This window comes from Pecten maximus, chromosome 10, assembly GCF_902652985.1.
Source record: "Pecten maximus chromosome 10, xPecMax1.1, whole genome shotgun sequence".
In the NCBI taxonomy this organism is placed as follows: Eukaryota; Metazoa; Mollusca; class Bivalvia; order Pectinida; family Pectinidae; genus Pecten; species Pecten maximus.
In genome coordinates, this window is record NC_047024.1 from 19700681 (window position 1) to 19715637 (window position 14957).

At 35.6% G+C, this 14957-nt stretch overlaps 1 protein-coding gene across 5 annotated transcripts in view; it reads right to left on the reverse strand.

Moving 5' to 3' along the window:
* Positions 1–14957, reverse strand: part of LOC117336738 (catenin delta-1-like) — a 70898-nt gene that overhangs the window by 38657 nt on the left and 17284 nt on the right. For 2 of the 5 annotated variants that reach the window (XM_033897355.1, XM_033897353.1), the window contains exons 4-5: positions 12402–12565; positions 1393–1437 (exon numbers count right to left, since the gene is read on the reverse strand). In XM_033897355.1, coding sequence (XP_033753246.1) covers positions 1393–1437; positions 12402–12565 — 209 coding nt within the window. The remainder of the gene's footprint in view (positions 1–1392; positions 1438–12401; positions 12566–14957) is intronic. The other 3 variants (XM_033897354.1, XM_033897357.1, XM_033897356.1) reach the window with 3 other exon arrangements.

The window sequence follows — 14957 nt, forward strand, 5'->3', positions numbered from 1 at the left end:
TTGGTTTCCATATCACATTAGCATGAAGACATTTTTTTTCTGAAATTTTCAGCATTCAAGACTAAATGATACTTACAGTACAGCATTAACTATTTTATAAGCATCTCACAATCTAGAGCTTTTCTACCACAGAAAAACTTTGTGCAAAAAAAATGAAAATGTGCTTCCTTAATATTGACCAAATTATCAATTCCAGAAAAAAAATCATTAAAATTGGAGCTGTTTTTCCACCCAAAACCCCTGTAACATCATTTGAAAGGAGACAGGTTTCCACAAATAATTACAACTCTTGATCTTGTGTTGCTATGGTTATTTTTTCAGAAAGGAGCTATTTTACAAATTGCTTTAACATATTACATGACAGACAGTTATTCTATAAATGCTGTACCCCAAATGAAAGTGAGACCTAATTATAACTGTCAGGCTGACTATACATGCATATGGACTCGATTTAGTCACAAGTACCTTTAACTATGTGAAAGACATTCTATTCAATGCTTATCAAATCTGTCACTCCAAAGTTCGCATACTATTCAAACATGAACATTACATAACTTAATACCATTTAAACATACTGCACCTTAATCAAACCAAGAAATGTTAACCTGAAGGATTTTTCAAATATCTTATGGCCTACTCATCATAATTTGGACCCTGGCATCCATTTAAAAAAAAAAATTAAAATGAAGTGCATTGCATGCTTACCCAGTACTACAGCAAATTAATTACTAAATACACAATACATATTAAATATGTAATTGTTAGATGATCGGTATTAGCTCACACCAACAACAGAAAGAATAAATATTTTAAAATTTCTACTAATCTATATGAAAAAAGCTGATTAATGATTCCACATGAGTAACCTGTGAAAAATTCATCATAATATACAGACAAGCTTCAACACCCCCACTATAGATACACCACGATAGAAACACATGCAGTATTCTACCGGTAATTATAATATTACAATCTCGTCCAGGACCAACAGGCCATCTATCCATCAACACACTCAGGGTATATATACATAGGGGTATAAACAAAGTAATTTATTTATGTGAAGGAAGTACAAGATTTTTCCCCCTTCTAATTAACATTCTTCTATATAGTACACCAGAAATTTATTAGCTCAAAGATAAGCTGCATAATGATGTACAATTCAGGAATTTTTTAATTTGACGTATATAGGGTTCACTAATTTTTAAGTTTATTATCTTATTAACTGTCACTGCTGTATATTGGACAGTAACTACTACAGGGTATACACAATACTAAAGTAATAATGTCTACGACTACATATATATATATATATATATAGGGTCACAGCTACGCCAGTCAACATTCCAACAACAGCATCCAGTACGGCATGCCAAGTGGAGTAAACTACCTTACCGTACGTACCCTAAGTTCATAGCACCCCGATCCTCCAACTCACGCCTGTAATGAAATAAAATATAACATCATTTACCTCATAAACATACAAACAATGCAGAAAAATATGTTGGTCTAAAAATAAAACATAATTATCTCAAAAATAAACAAACAATGCAGAAAAATATCTTGGTCTAAAAATGAAACATCATTATCTCAAAAATTAACAAATAAAGCAAAAATAAGTTCAATAGACAAATTGGTAAGTAATGAAGCATTTAATCACGACAGGCATTTTGATTATCATATACAGTGATGACCTTACTGATCAACCCCTTGATTATTTAGTTCCTTCATCAAGGATTTTGTAGTTTGTGTTACACCTGTATCAAACAGCCAGAGGTGAGTTGTATAATATAATTCCTAGTGATTATTGATAATAACTTCCTCTCAGGACATGGATGTAAGCTGCATTATAATCAATACTCTTGGTACATGATCATTGATCCGGATAACTTTCTTGGATCACATAATGATCCTCAAATTTCAACTAAAAAATCTTAAGATTCTCAGAAATTGAAAAACATACTGCAAAATCTAGAAACCTCACCCCCTCCCTGAAATATGAATGAAGAAAATTTGGTATTGACGGTTGAGGTGAGTATTACGAGGAAACGTCAAGTGATATCAATTAAGTGGCCATACCTATGACAGGGGACCACCCCCATTCTTGGTACCCTACGTCGTCCGCGTCTGGAGACAGGCTTCGAAAGCGTGTCCCCATTGGTAGCAGGTACGTAGTGGCAGGGTACTGGTGCGTGATTAGATAGCATGTCCGCTTTGGTAGTAGGCACGTAACGACAGAAAGAGGACATCAACCTTCCGTCTCAACCTCCGACACCAGTAACACACTATCAGACGTAAACCACTATCAGACGTAAAACACTATCAGACATACACTAAATCCCAGAACGGCATCACCATGACGGTAAAGTATTAACGGTAGTTGTCCCAGTATGTCTGTCGTTACAGACTGTGATTATATTGCTTTGCCAATCACACTCTCAAAAACTCCCAAGTTGTAAATAGTCTGTGGTCAATAGTCTGCAAGACTCCCATCACTTTTCTACTATTTCCAAAGTACATATTTCACAAAAACCTCCAAACAACACTAGAATAGTAAAAAAAAAAAAAAAAAAATGGCTTTAGATTCTTCCAATAACACATTCAAGAGCATTTTCTCCCACAAATTAGAATCTGTCACAGAAACGACAGACTCAGGATACACTTCGACACAAAAAGAAACATTTCATATATTCCCAAGCAAATGTCAACATCCACAAATTGTCCTAAGAGTAGCATATGATCCACTATAGCAATCCAGGAACAGCCACATCTGTTGAAAGCTGCATCTGTTGCAGTTGGAGGTGTTGGATCACATTCCTGGAACCAAGTCTGGGACGGTATTCCATTAGGTTCCCAGGTATCCGTGGACGGACTTAGGGTCTGACCTGGGATGTCTGAAGTGATGTTACTTCGACCCTGTCCACATCCGAGATGTGTAAGAGATGGTGTATGCTATCACTATAGAAACTGCCGTAATCCCCTGGGACGCCACGGTAACAGCAATCCCACTCAATCCACTCATGCTTTTTTCTCTCCCCGTTAATGCTTCAGTTTTTTTTTTTTTTTTTTTGCCACATCGTCCTCTTCTTCACAGGACCATATTTTTAACTCATCATTACTGGTCCTGTGACCTCAAAGAACCCTGGGGCCTAATCTAACACAAACAAACGATTCTATTCACTGTTAATTCATCAGAACTACTATGGCTTAATCACTTACACATGACCGTAATTTGAAGCATTTATTTCTTATTTATGTTGTCTGGATGGGCTACGGAGCCCCTGTACACTCCCCCGTAATGACAACAATGCACATTTACCTCACGTGGTGCGGTGCCTATCCAATGGACATGGACTTGTGGGACAGATCTCTGGTGTTATCTGGATTCTGATGATTACTGATTACATAACAATAGAGGGAATTATCTCGCTAATCTGCATAATAATGTATCTGAACATAGCTCTCAGTATTTTTGCTGAGTTTCCGTAAACTCATAGTATTTACATACATATTTACTTACACAACACCATGTGTATGCCAAATGTACAAATTTCTACCCAAAAACAATTTTTATTATCATAGGCAAAGAAACATTAGTGTTTTAAATCACCTTCAGGCACTTAGTCCTTCTACGATCACTTTTAAATTTAAAAAAAAAAGAAGACTATTAACAGCCTTTTTCTCTCTACCATATCATACATAACCTTACTAATGACCCCAGTAACAAATCATCTAAATGACATCCAAAAACCATACATGTCTGCTGACTTAGGTTGATCTAAACACCCCCTCTCGTATGTACGTGACACCATAAATCTGATTGCGATAAATTCACAGCCACTTATATCAATCACTGTGACTAATTTAAAATATTCCACAGACATGACTTTCAAACTATAATTCTTCACAAACTTACAGCAATAAATACCACATTTTATGTTTGAATACTGCTTCTGAATCTCTTAACAACATATATGTAACCTTAGTAACAGCAAGTTCATGGTGATTATAAAATCCAAACTTTTAACTAATTTCTTCATTTGACAAGGAGCATATACATTCCTGAGGATCTACTCTTGAATTATTTACCAGGATTTCACCTTGATCAACATGTTGTGTGTGGTCAATGGAGCATAAGATGCTTACCCATGTTGAACACCTGGTTTTGTTTTCCTTACACATTTTCAATGGTCTCCATTTAAAATAGATTTCTGTTCCTATTTTATCACTTACAGGAATTATCATTTTAATTACATGTTGGTTTTCTCTGCTGTTTTCTTTAATACCAGATCTAAAAGTTCTTACCTCAAATTTTTTTTTTTAATCTGACCAAATATCATATTAATCAACCAAAGACATACACTTTTCAAAACTCTGTTGATGTGCATTAACATCTAGCAATGTTAGTCTACATTATCTCCTACAAGTTTTGATAAACATACGATCTCGTACAGCTATTGTTAAAACAACTGAAATCCTTGAAAGTCCTCCGACCTGTAAATTTCAACCAACTGTAATTATTTCGAAGGTACGATTGATCAAGTTTTTACAATCGGTTCAAATTTTTTGGTGGTGTTATTTTCCTGGCCTCATATACTTGGTTGCACATGGAGAAAAGAAAAGATCACAACATGTGAATCTATGCAATGCTGATAGTCAGCTGTTGAAATGCCCATGGCTAGATAACACTAGGCTCGATAAACTACAATCTATATCATGAAAACACTTGAGACCTTCTTTAATAAAAATAGATTTTCAAATACACAAGGAACAATAGAAATTGTTCTAAATAAAAAAGAAAATATATTTTACACATGATTTACATTTGATGTTCATTATACCATATAATTGCAGCGTCAATAACATTGTTAGGAACTTTTTTTAATTTTTTTTTTTTTTTTTTTTAAATTATAGATCACCAATATTACAATAGTGTATTCATCAACATTCTGGATACACAAATTCCTATGTAAATTTAAAATGAGAGGGTGCAAGTTTGATAATTTCCTTTCTGAACAGGAAAATTGAGACTTAATCAGCCATCACCATGATAATCGATTACACATCAAGTTTATATTTCAGTCAGCACTTTTAGGGAACAAGACCTAAATAGTTGGGCTTTTACTTTAAGGAAACACATTTAAAATAGTTTTAATGGTTTTTTTTTTTGTCCAACCCTGAATATTTCAGTTATCACTTTGAAGCGATAATTGAATTTCCTTTTCAGGTCAAAATTGTTGCTGCCACCGAGAACTGTCTCTAAAGTGGGAGAGACATTCTCATTATGATTTAACAGTCTTCAATGGTACTCAAACTCAATGGTCCAAATCTGAAGCTCTAGAGATGAGATTCTCTAGCTTCCACCCCAGATTGATGGCTGAGCAGAGAACACATGTGAAGATTTGCACATTCAACAACCACAGGGGGTACTTTAGGTTGGAAATGAAACCATGCTTTCACCTGACTGGGGGAAATATCAACAGGAATCTAGACAATCTTCAGGCAACAGTTAAACAACAGATGAAAAGAGTTCAAGCAACATATTTTAAACTTCTGACAGCTTGCGTCTTCAAATACTTTCTGGAAAATCTTATCTGGACGTACATGCAGTTTTAAAAGTTATGAACAATCCTGAATGTTTGAGACAAGAAAATGTCTGATTATCAGTAATTACGATCTGACGATCTGACCGAAGCAACATCAAAGGAGGCAGATTCGGACCTGGTCAGTCTCCTATGTGACCCGAGGGTGAGCGAAGTATATTTTTGGTTCCAATCTCTGTCTGAGCCAATTTTCTTCCAGAGCATTTTTGCTGTCCCGTTAAATTATGTAGTCTTAGGTCTACCAGGGTTTAAACCAGAGAAGTAAATAGTAACATTTCAGGAGGCAGAAAATCAAATTGAGACCGAAAAGCTAGTGGAGTTCATAGACTTGGTCAAATTAACAACCAATTGATAGGTAGGACGTACTTTTACAGAATAAAATCTTTTTGCATTAATTCCATCTTGTTCCAAAAGCTGAAAACATTTCCTGCTACACGGAAGGTGGGAGATCCAACGTCCGTGTAAACAGTTCGGTATGGTTCTGTGTTACCCAGCCGACGGATTCCACAAGGAATACAAGAGTTCGGCCATAAAGTTGAGTATTCCTAGTCAAAGGGTAAAGATGACCATGACAACGTGGTGCTGGGTGGATCAGCTTTAATCAAGTCTGCTACAAAAATTTCGGATTTTAAACATTTATAGCACATATAGATTTGTCACTGAATGGATCAGATAGATCTATCCGACTTACAACTACATTTTATGTAGACAACAAAGTGTAGTCTCGGCCATATTAGAGCTACCCAGTAGTTCTGTGTATAAGTAAACAGTGCCCAAGCTAAATACCAAACACTACAAATAGTTGGCCCAATTACCTGGCAAAAAACATATCACTTGTCAGCACTACAAGGGTATACGCAGCCTATTGTTGGTGGCACGACAAATATTCAACGGCAGTCGGCAAGTCTGGTTATCTTCATAAAGCATCTCGGAAAAGTCTGCATCCACGATGCCGACCATATAGATACGAATTACCATATCCGCATAGGATGTAAGGGTCCTAAAGAATCCTTATAAAGCATGAATGGAAGAAATGTTTGTTTAGTCCCTTTTTAATGTAAATATTTATTTATCAAAATTTTTGTTTCTGATTTCAAAGCTCTCAATACAAGGAAATACCTGACAGTACAATTTCATTAAAAAGATTTGTAACAATTGTCATCATAATTGAATGTTATTGCAATGCTTTCCCATCAATTCATCATCTAAAAATAGATAGAATTGCTTGTATAATTAACACCCCGGTAATGCCAATCCTTGATCTCAGGAAGTGCTCTGCACATTTTTTGTCGTCTGCTTTGTACAGAACTGTAGGCAAAGAAGATCAGCTTAAATGTTGGACTAAGAAACATTGACTTACAGATTAAGAACAGAAGGGAGATCAGTTTACCAGGCAGACATTCTATACAATATCATCTCTTGTACTCAAGTTTTTTTCATTGGAAGATCATGCCCCATTTCTGGTTTGAACGACACATTTCTTCAACTCAATATCTAAAAGTTGTCTCACCCAAACCTCCCTGTTGCACACAATGATCGATATAAATACTTCCTTTCATGTTTTTGCAAGCCCGTCCCGGATATCAATCATGTATGAGTTTCCCTTAAGATATAACGACCAAGTTTTTACGGTCGATCAACGCTAAACAGATTTTGCATATACAACTGTCCCTGGTATTGACAAGAGACGTAAAATATTAATGACGTCCCCTTTGCCATCACCATGCGTCTACCGATCAAGAATTGAAGGAAATAATATAACACTATGCATAAACAAAGAAAAATTGTCTCTATATATAGTCATCAGCTTTAACTACTTCAAGATTTTTTTCTTCCGTGGAATCAATCCCTTACAGAATATCAGTAATTCTTTCATCATTTTGTCCCTTGTATCAATTAACGGCATCTATTTCAAATCTTCAAACATCAACTGTCATTTCTAAATATTTTAAAACCGTTCATAATTTGACAATCAGCAGACCAAAAGCTGACATATCTGCCGGATGCACAGTAGATGGCACAGATCCGGTGCTCGACTGTACTGCCCATGTATGCATTACATGCAGAACAAGTCGGGACAAAATTCCAACTTGTCACATCAGCCATAAATCAATTTACATTTATGGGATTGTATTCTGCAAACATATCTTGCATTGGAGCTCTTAAAATAGAAAATGTACTTACGTTGACAACAAGAAATCAATAGAAGACCGAATGATATTTGTGCATGTTCGGAAAGTTATTTATTACAAATGTTCGATATTTATATAAACTCAATGTGCAGTTTCTATTAGCTTAACATTACATGACAACAGACATAAACTTTGTCTTTGGTGTCTATAGAAGTGAAATAAAAACTACCAAATGATCTTTAATGCATTCTATCATTTTTTCCACAAGGACGAAAAGTATACCCTGTTTAGTCATATTTCATTTCATTTGAATAGTGACACGGTTCACAATACATAAATGTAATTAATATTCCTTTAAAATCCAATATTGAAAAGTATGAAATTTATTCAATTGCACGACTCTTCCACCTCCCCATATAGATTTTTTAGATTTCTTTCGACCTATTTTAGTTACCTTCTATGAAATCAACCTTAGTAGTAAGTCCTTACATCACCTAGGACATGTCCTTAACAGCACTTAGGACATGTCCTTACATCACCTAGGACGTGTCCTTACATCACCTAGGACGTGTCCTTACATCACCTAGGACGTGTCCATACATCACCTAGGACGTGTCATTACATCACCTAGGACGTGTCCTTACATCACCTAGGACGTGTCCTTACATCACCTAGGACATGTCCTTACATCACCTAGGACATGTCCTTACATCACCTAGGACATGTCCTTACATCACCTAGGACATGTCATTACATCACCTAGGACATGTCATTACATCACCTAGGACACGTCCTTACATCACCTAGGACATGTCATTACATCACCTAGGACATGTCATTACATCACCTAGGACATGTCATTACATCACCTAGGACATGTCCTTACATCACCTAGGACACGTCCTTACATCACCTAGGACATGTCATTACATCACCTAGGACATGTCATTACATCACCTAGGACGTGTCCTTACATCACCTAGGACGTAACATCTGTATGCTACAATTCGTTTTAGACTCCACTGTGTCTAATTCTAAATTTGTAATGAAAGGTACTAATGTCTTATTTTATATATCATATTGAAAATATTTAAGCATTTTCAATACTAATAGCTTTACTCAGAATATATGTCAATTTAATTAACTGGTAATAAAACTAGCTAATTAACTCGCAACTAATTAACTCGTCACTAATCACTCAATATCAATATGTAACACACTAGCAAATGGACCGTAATTATGTATGTGTGTATCTGGTATGTAATGTTAGCCATGACTTGTACTTTGATGAGGTAATTTGTGATAATAAATTATGACAACTCTTTGCCCACATAGGCTTGAGTCATGGTCATAATCCTAACTTCCACACCCAGTTAGTATAGTGAGACAATCAAATGCAGTATATATGTCCTGATGTGACTGACTCACCACTGGAGACCTACTGGACTCGTTCCCAAATTAGTAACACCACAGGTTAGATAGATCAGACCCCCCCCCTCCATCACACTCTCTCCCTTAACTCCATACTCTATTATCTATTACTTCTCACATTTTCTTTCTTTTCTCCTCAGCTTAAAGGCCATCAGGCCAAAATATTGGACATAAAACTTGGTAAATAAATAAGTAAATAAATCACACTAACTCTGAAGAAAACATGCAGACAAATACTGACCACAATGAGCGTGATATAAAAAAAATCTCAAATATTTATTAAAGAACTGGCAATATTTCAAACATGTGCAAAAGAAACAGCTACTTGACTTTGAATAAAACTGTTTATGTAAGGAGTGGCCATGACTCAAAGAAAACCTGCGAACAGAAATTGACCAAAAATCACGATCTCACACTGCACAGAAAAAAGGTAAAACAAATAAGTGATAAAATTATCAATAAGTGTTGTACAAGTCAAAGGTACAAGTGAAAACAAGTGTTACAGGGGTGATAATGGCAAAACGATTGACAAAGTTGATAATTACACACTAATGCTTGATGTGAAGCCTGTGACCTTCATGTTAAACACATTTTTATATTGAAGGTTATTTTGAAAATAAACGTATTAAGATATTTGTTGTCTAGAAATTACTAGCTGAATAACTAATGGTTAGATTTTAAAAACAATTTTCAAAGGACTATTAACAGCCAGGGTCATTTAAGGACATGCCTGGTTTTGGAGGTGGAGGAAAGCCGGAGTACCTGGAGAAAAACCACCAGCCTACAGTCAGTACCAGGCGACTGCCCCACATGGGTTTCGAACCAGCCAACCTGAAGGTGGAGGGCTAGTGATAAAGTGTTGGGACAACTTAACCACTCGGCCACTGCTGCCCCAAAGGAACAAAATATCCCCTAGCTATCAGTTAGTGAATTTGTTAATAAGTTTTGAAAGTATAACTGGCTGATAGGTCAAGATCATATCTGAAGAAGAAACAGAATCAGGATAATTAGTAATTAAATACCAATTGCCTCCATTATAAGATTAGATTTAACCTTTTACTCCTAATTTTCCTTGCAAAGCTTTCTGAGAGATTTAATCGTCTTTAATAGGAGCAAATAACCATTAAATGTAAAGAAATCCCTTTGTTTGAAGACAATAAAATATGTTTAAACATTAAAGGAAATGACAGTCCCAATCAATGTCACTGTCCATAATATGTTTTCCTACGATTACACTACAACATTAACGGTTATTCAGCCCCTATGACATCACTTCTTGTTCGACAATTACATGTGGTCAGACCTATACTAGCTTGTCGGCACGAAAACACTTTTCCATTTATATCACATCTCTGACATAATTAGGTCCCAAAACTAAAATTATTTCAAAGTGAGCTAAATGTTCCAAAAATATCAAACAATTACATCTCCCCTGTGGTGGTTCATGATGCAACAGGAAAAAAGAAACTTGCTAAAATTACGTAACTTTAACGCTTCATAACACCATGCTGACCTAGATGTTGCTGGACTTGGGGGGAAAAGCTAATGGCACCATGCTATGGAGGCATTCAAAATATTGTTTTAATGCATTTTTAATAATTTTACAGAAAAACAGAGAAGTGCACCATTGTAACTTTTGGACCCTCCAGAATTGCAGCGTTCACGCCCATAGGGATCGGAGACCGCTGTGAATGTGATATGCAGACAGACGCAGGCTACACTAACCACACTGCAACCAGTCATTAGTGCATTATATGTAATGGAATAAAATAGCCCAATGATGTGTACAGAATTACATGCGGTGGAAAACTAAATTATAGGGTTAGACATACACACAGGTCTCTGACAGCAGAGGTGACACAGCTTAGACAGGGAAATGTCAGATAAGTTCAGGATGATTTTGTTACAACTGTACATCCAACGGGATCTTTTTATCCACCAAAACCACATCCTACACATATATACATATTATTCATTGTTTTCAATGGAAAAGATTGCAGAAAGTATCTTTCAGACTTCAGATCATTTTTACTTCATTCAATCTGAAGTACAGATGTAAATCGCCAAGGTGATCTTGTATGATGACATGTAAAGTTAGAATGGATTCTGGGAGTCCATCACGTGTCGACTTCACAGACATTTTTTGTTGGGGACACTTTAAGTAGTGGTAGATGTGAATCTGGTGTAAGCATTAGATGATATCTCCCACAGCATTGATGAGTAACAATACATGCTATAATACATGATGCAGTACAATAGGACAGACAGGTAAACTACTACTGTACACCTGAGTAGGACAATAGGACGGACAGGTAAACTACTACTGTACACCTGAGTAGGACAATAGGACGGACAGGTAAACTACTACTGTACACCTGAGTAGGAACATTACAAGGAGAAACGAGGTCAACAGTACAGCCAAGTGATCAAGCTGAGGTCGCAAAAATGGGTTTTTACTATGATTTTACTTCATTTCTAATGATTGGAGTTACAAAACAAAATGAATCCACCTACATACTGCATAACCATTCTATAAAATGCCCAATGTCCCATCTTACAATCTACTTTCCTTAAAATTGCTGTCAAAAGCTTTTTTACAATATAGTTATGATATAGCTACAAATCTTAAAATACAACACAGTAACCCCAATTTCAGTTCATATCCTACCAGGAATACATTAATATTTGTGGTCACACTGTGGTCCATAATAATCAAGTTCATGATTTGACATGGTTCATGAAACCTGAACCCCCTACCATATGGGCATCTAAGCAAAAGAGAAATTTGTGGACATCATCCTTTAATTTATTCAGTTGCAAACTTATATTGATTGACCAATCATATGTTTGTTACATTTTTGTGACTTACACCCATTACAATGCCAAAATATTGCAAACAAACGAAGGCAATATATTGCATTAGGCTTTACAATTACAGGATCAATTTAATATCTTGTTGCTGTTCTGCTTTGTTAACGACAGATGAAAAGGGAGATAACTGGGAGGTGTTAAAATACGAGAAACAGATTATTACACCAAGTGAGAGAACTCCATGAAACACAACATTGAAAAAATAAAGCAACAAGGGGACATAACTCCACCGGCAGGTGAAGATATGAACTACCACTCGAAACTCAATGGAGGGCTGCAATACTGTTTGAGGAAATTGGCTCCTTTTTAACCTTTGTCTGAATTCACAACATCCAGAATGATTATAGGTCCTACTGGGGATACTCACAGGCAAGAATCCAGGAGGTGGGAACTCATTTTAGTGTCTCCCAGACTTGTATCGTTCAACTGGGATTCGGCCAGGGGTTGGGGGCCGGGCGATCGCCATAGATACGAGTCATCGGCGCTAGTGATACTATTCATACTATTGGCCTGACTGCCGAACCTATACTGCTGTAACAGTAAAACAAAAACAACATGCACACAAAATGATGAAAACGCAAAACAAATGGACAATGAAGGATTGTAAGCCGATAAATGTAAAATTTGCCAAAAAACACAAAAGGAAATTCAAGGTAAGTTTAGTACAAAAGATGAAAATTTTAAAAAAATCTTGCCACTCTTGGTTAAATATATGCTTGAAAACTGTAGCAGGATGAAAGCTGTATCAAACCAGAACCAAGATGAGTTACAAACATTCACCTGCACTTTAATCTGGTCACCACAATTCAATACTGTCATGCATGCAATGTGTAATCGGAACAGTCATAAACAAATAACTATGCTCGGAGTTATATATCCTAAAACCTATCTATTACACCAACAACAAAACATCCATGCAAGAGAATCTAAATACATAAGCATTATTTTCTACTCTACACAATGCAAACCAACCAGTTAGTGCATCCAGCTGTTTCAAATTCCCAGGACTTTGGGGACACTTTTTAATAAACTTTCATTTCTATTTTGACATTTTATAAATACTGATCTACAGTTATGTATAGAAATGTAAATATTATCTTTAAATATTTCATATTTCCATATTTTTTTCTGTAATTATAAACACAAAAAAGAAGTTTTTCATTTTGGAATTTAAAACAAAGCATAGCAGTCCAATCTATGAAAATTCTCATGTTTTTCAAATAAAACTTTGGCATTTTTTTTTACTATTTGTGAAGGCACAGGGATTTAATTTAAGGCATGATATAGATAAAATTACTGATCATACCTAGTTAAGATTAAGAATAGAGAAAGGTGAGAAAAATATTAATTCTATTGAACAGGTAAAGATTTAGCAAAAGCAGACGTCAACACTAGATTTACAGTAGCGAGACAAAAACAACATCGTAAGACTGGAGTTTATATCTGAGGATCAGGATACATGAGAGGATAGGGGAGAGGATAAATAGGATAAAAGTTAGAGGACAAGAGTAGAGAACAGATGGAAGAAGCCAAAATGAGATGAATGGATTGGAAGAGGATCCATGGAATCAGACGTAACCTCTCTCTGAGTGACATAATTATCACAGAGGTTAAACAGAAGATCTGGCTCAATTATCACTCTTAACTAATTCTAGCACAGTATGAGTGGAACAGAAAAATTCCTCGCTCCATAACAGCTGTTTCACAAGAAAAAATAAAAACAATGTAATGTAATGCTGCTGAGGTAACAGATGGAGACGGTTAGTAGGGAACCTGGCTATAACAGGGTGGATAGGAGCTCATCATTCAGTCAGTCATTAGTCCTCCATCCCACTCAAAACATCCAGAAAATTACCTTTCCCTGCCACTCAAAACATGTAACGAGAGAATTACCAGACAGATATATAAGGTGGCATGCTCAGATTTAATGTGTAACATGCATGTGTGTTTCAAATTCCATCTGCTGTGTAAAAACCTGCCACACAGATACAAATGTGTCAATGAGTAAATTCTGCGGTGGGAAGATTTTGATCCGATATTACCGAAGCTGTTACATACATCCATTGGCATAACACTTACAAAGAACTTGTTAATGACTTTTTCGGCTGCTTCTGTTTCTGCTTCACCTACATCACATCTTTAACCCTTTAACTTTGATTTAAAACATTTTTTTTAATCATGAGTATTAATGGTTTCAGCAGATTTCCTTGCTTTCTTTTCCATTCCCAAACGAGTTTGGAATTACCAGTAGTAATGGTTCACATACAGACTTTTCATCCAGGAATGCTTTGCTTATGTAATGTACAATCCATATATTACAAAGCAAGGGTATATATTGGTTCTTTTGATGGGAGATGCATTCTGGGTGATACTATAATGGAAAGTCAGTTTTCACCTAATCAAATCATCTGGTAGTAAGAAGAATTTTTATTAACCGAAATCTTTATTTGAATGATATCACTAATGGCCCCAAATCTGCATTCAGTTGTAACATTAATATTATTCAGTGTGCAATATCATTGGTATGCATGCACCAGGTATGCAAGATGAAACGTAAAAAAAATTGGATTTTCAACAACATAGTTATAATTATGATATAATTTATTCTGTATGTATATATGTGTATATTGCAACTGCCTGAAGAGAGCCATAAGGCTTGAAAACATTAGCGATTATATTTTAATATGGAATTTCAGTTTTCATGTTGATATTTTATTTTTATATAATTCTATCGTTCTAAATTTTTGCCTTTGAAATATTTAGTTTATTTACTACTCAGTCTACTGTACTAAATGTTCACTAGTATTAGGCATGCCATAAATGACTTCCTTATGATAATTCTTCTGTCCTTCAGGAGGTTGAGTTATATAATCTCTTCAAGGTTGTGTGGTCCTAGTCAACCTGAATAAGGTCAATTCAAATA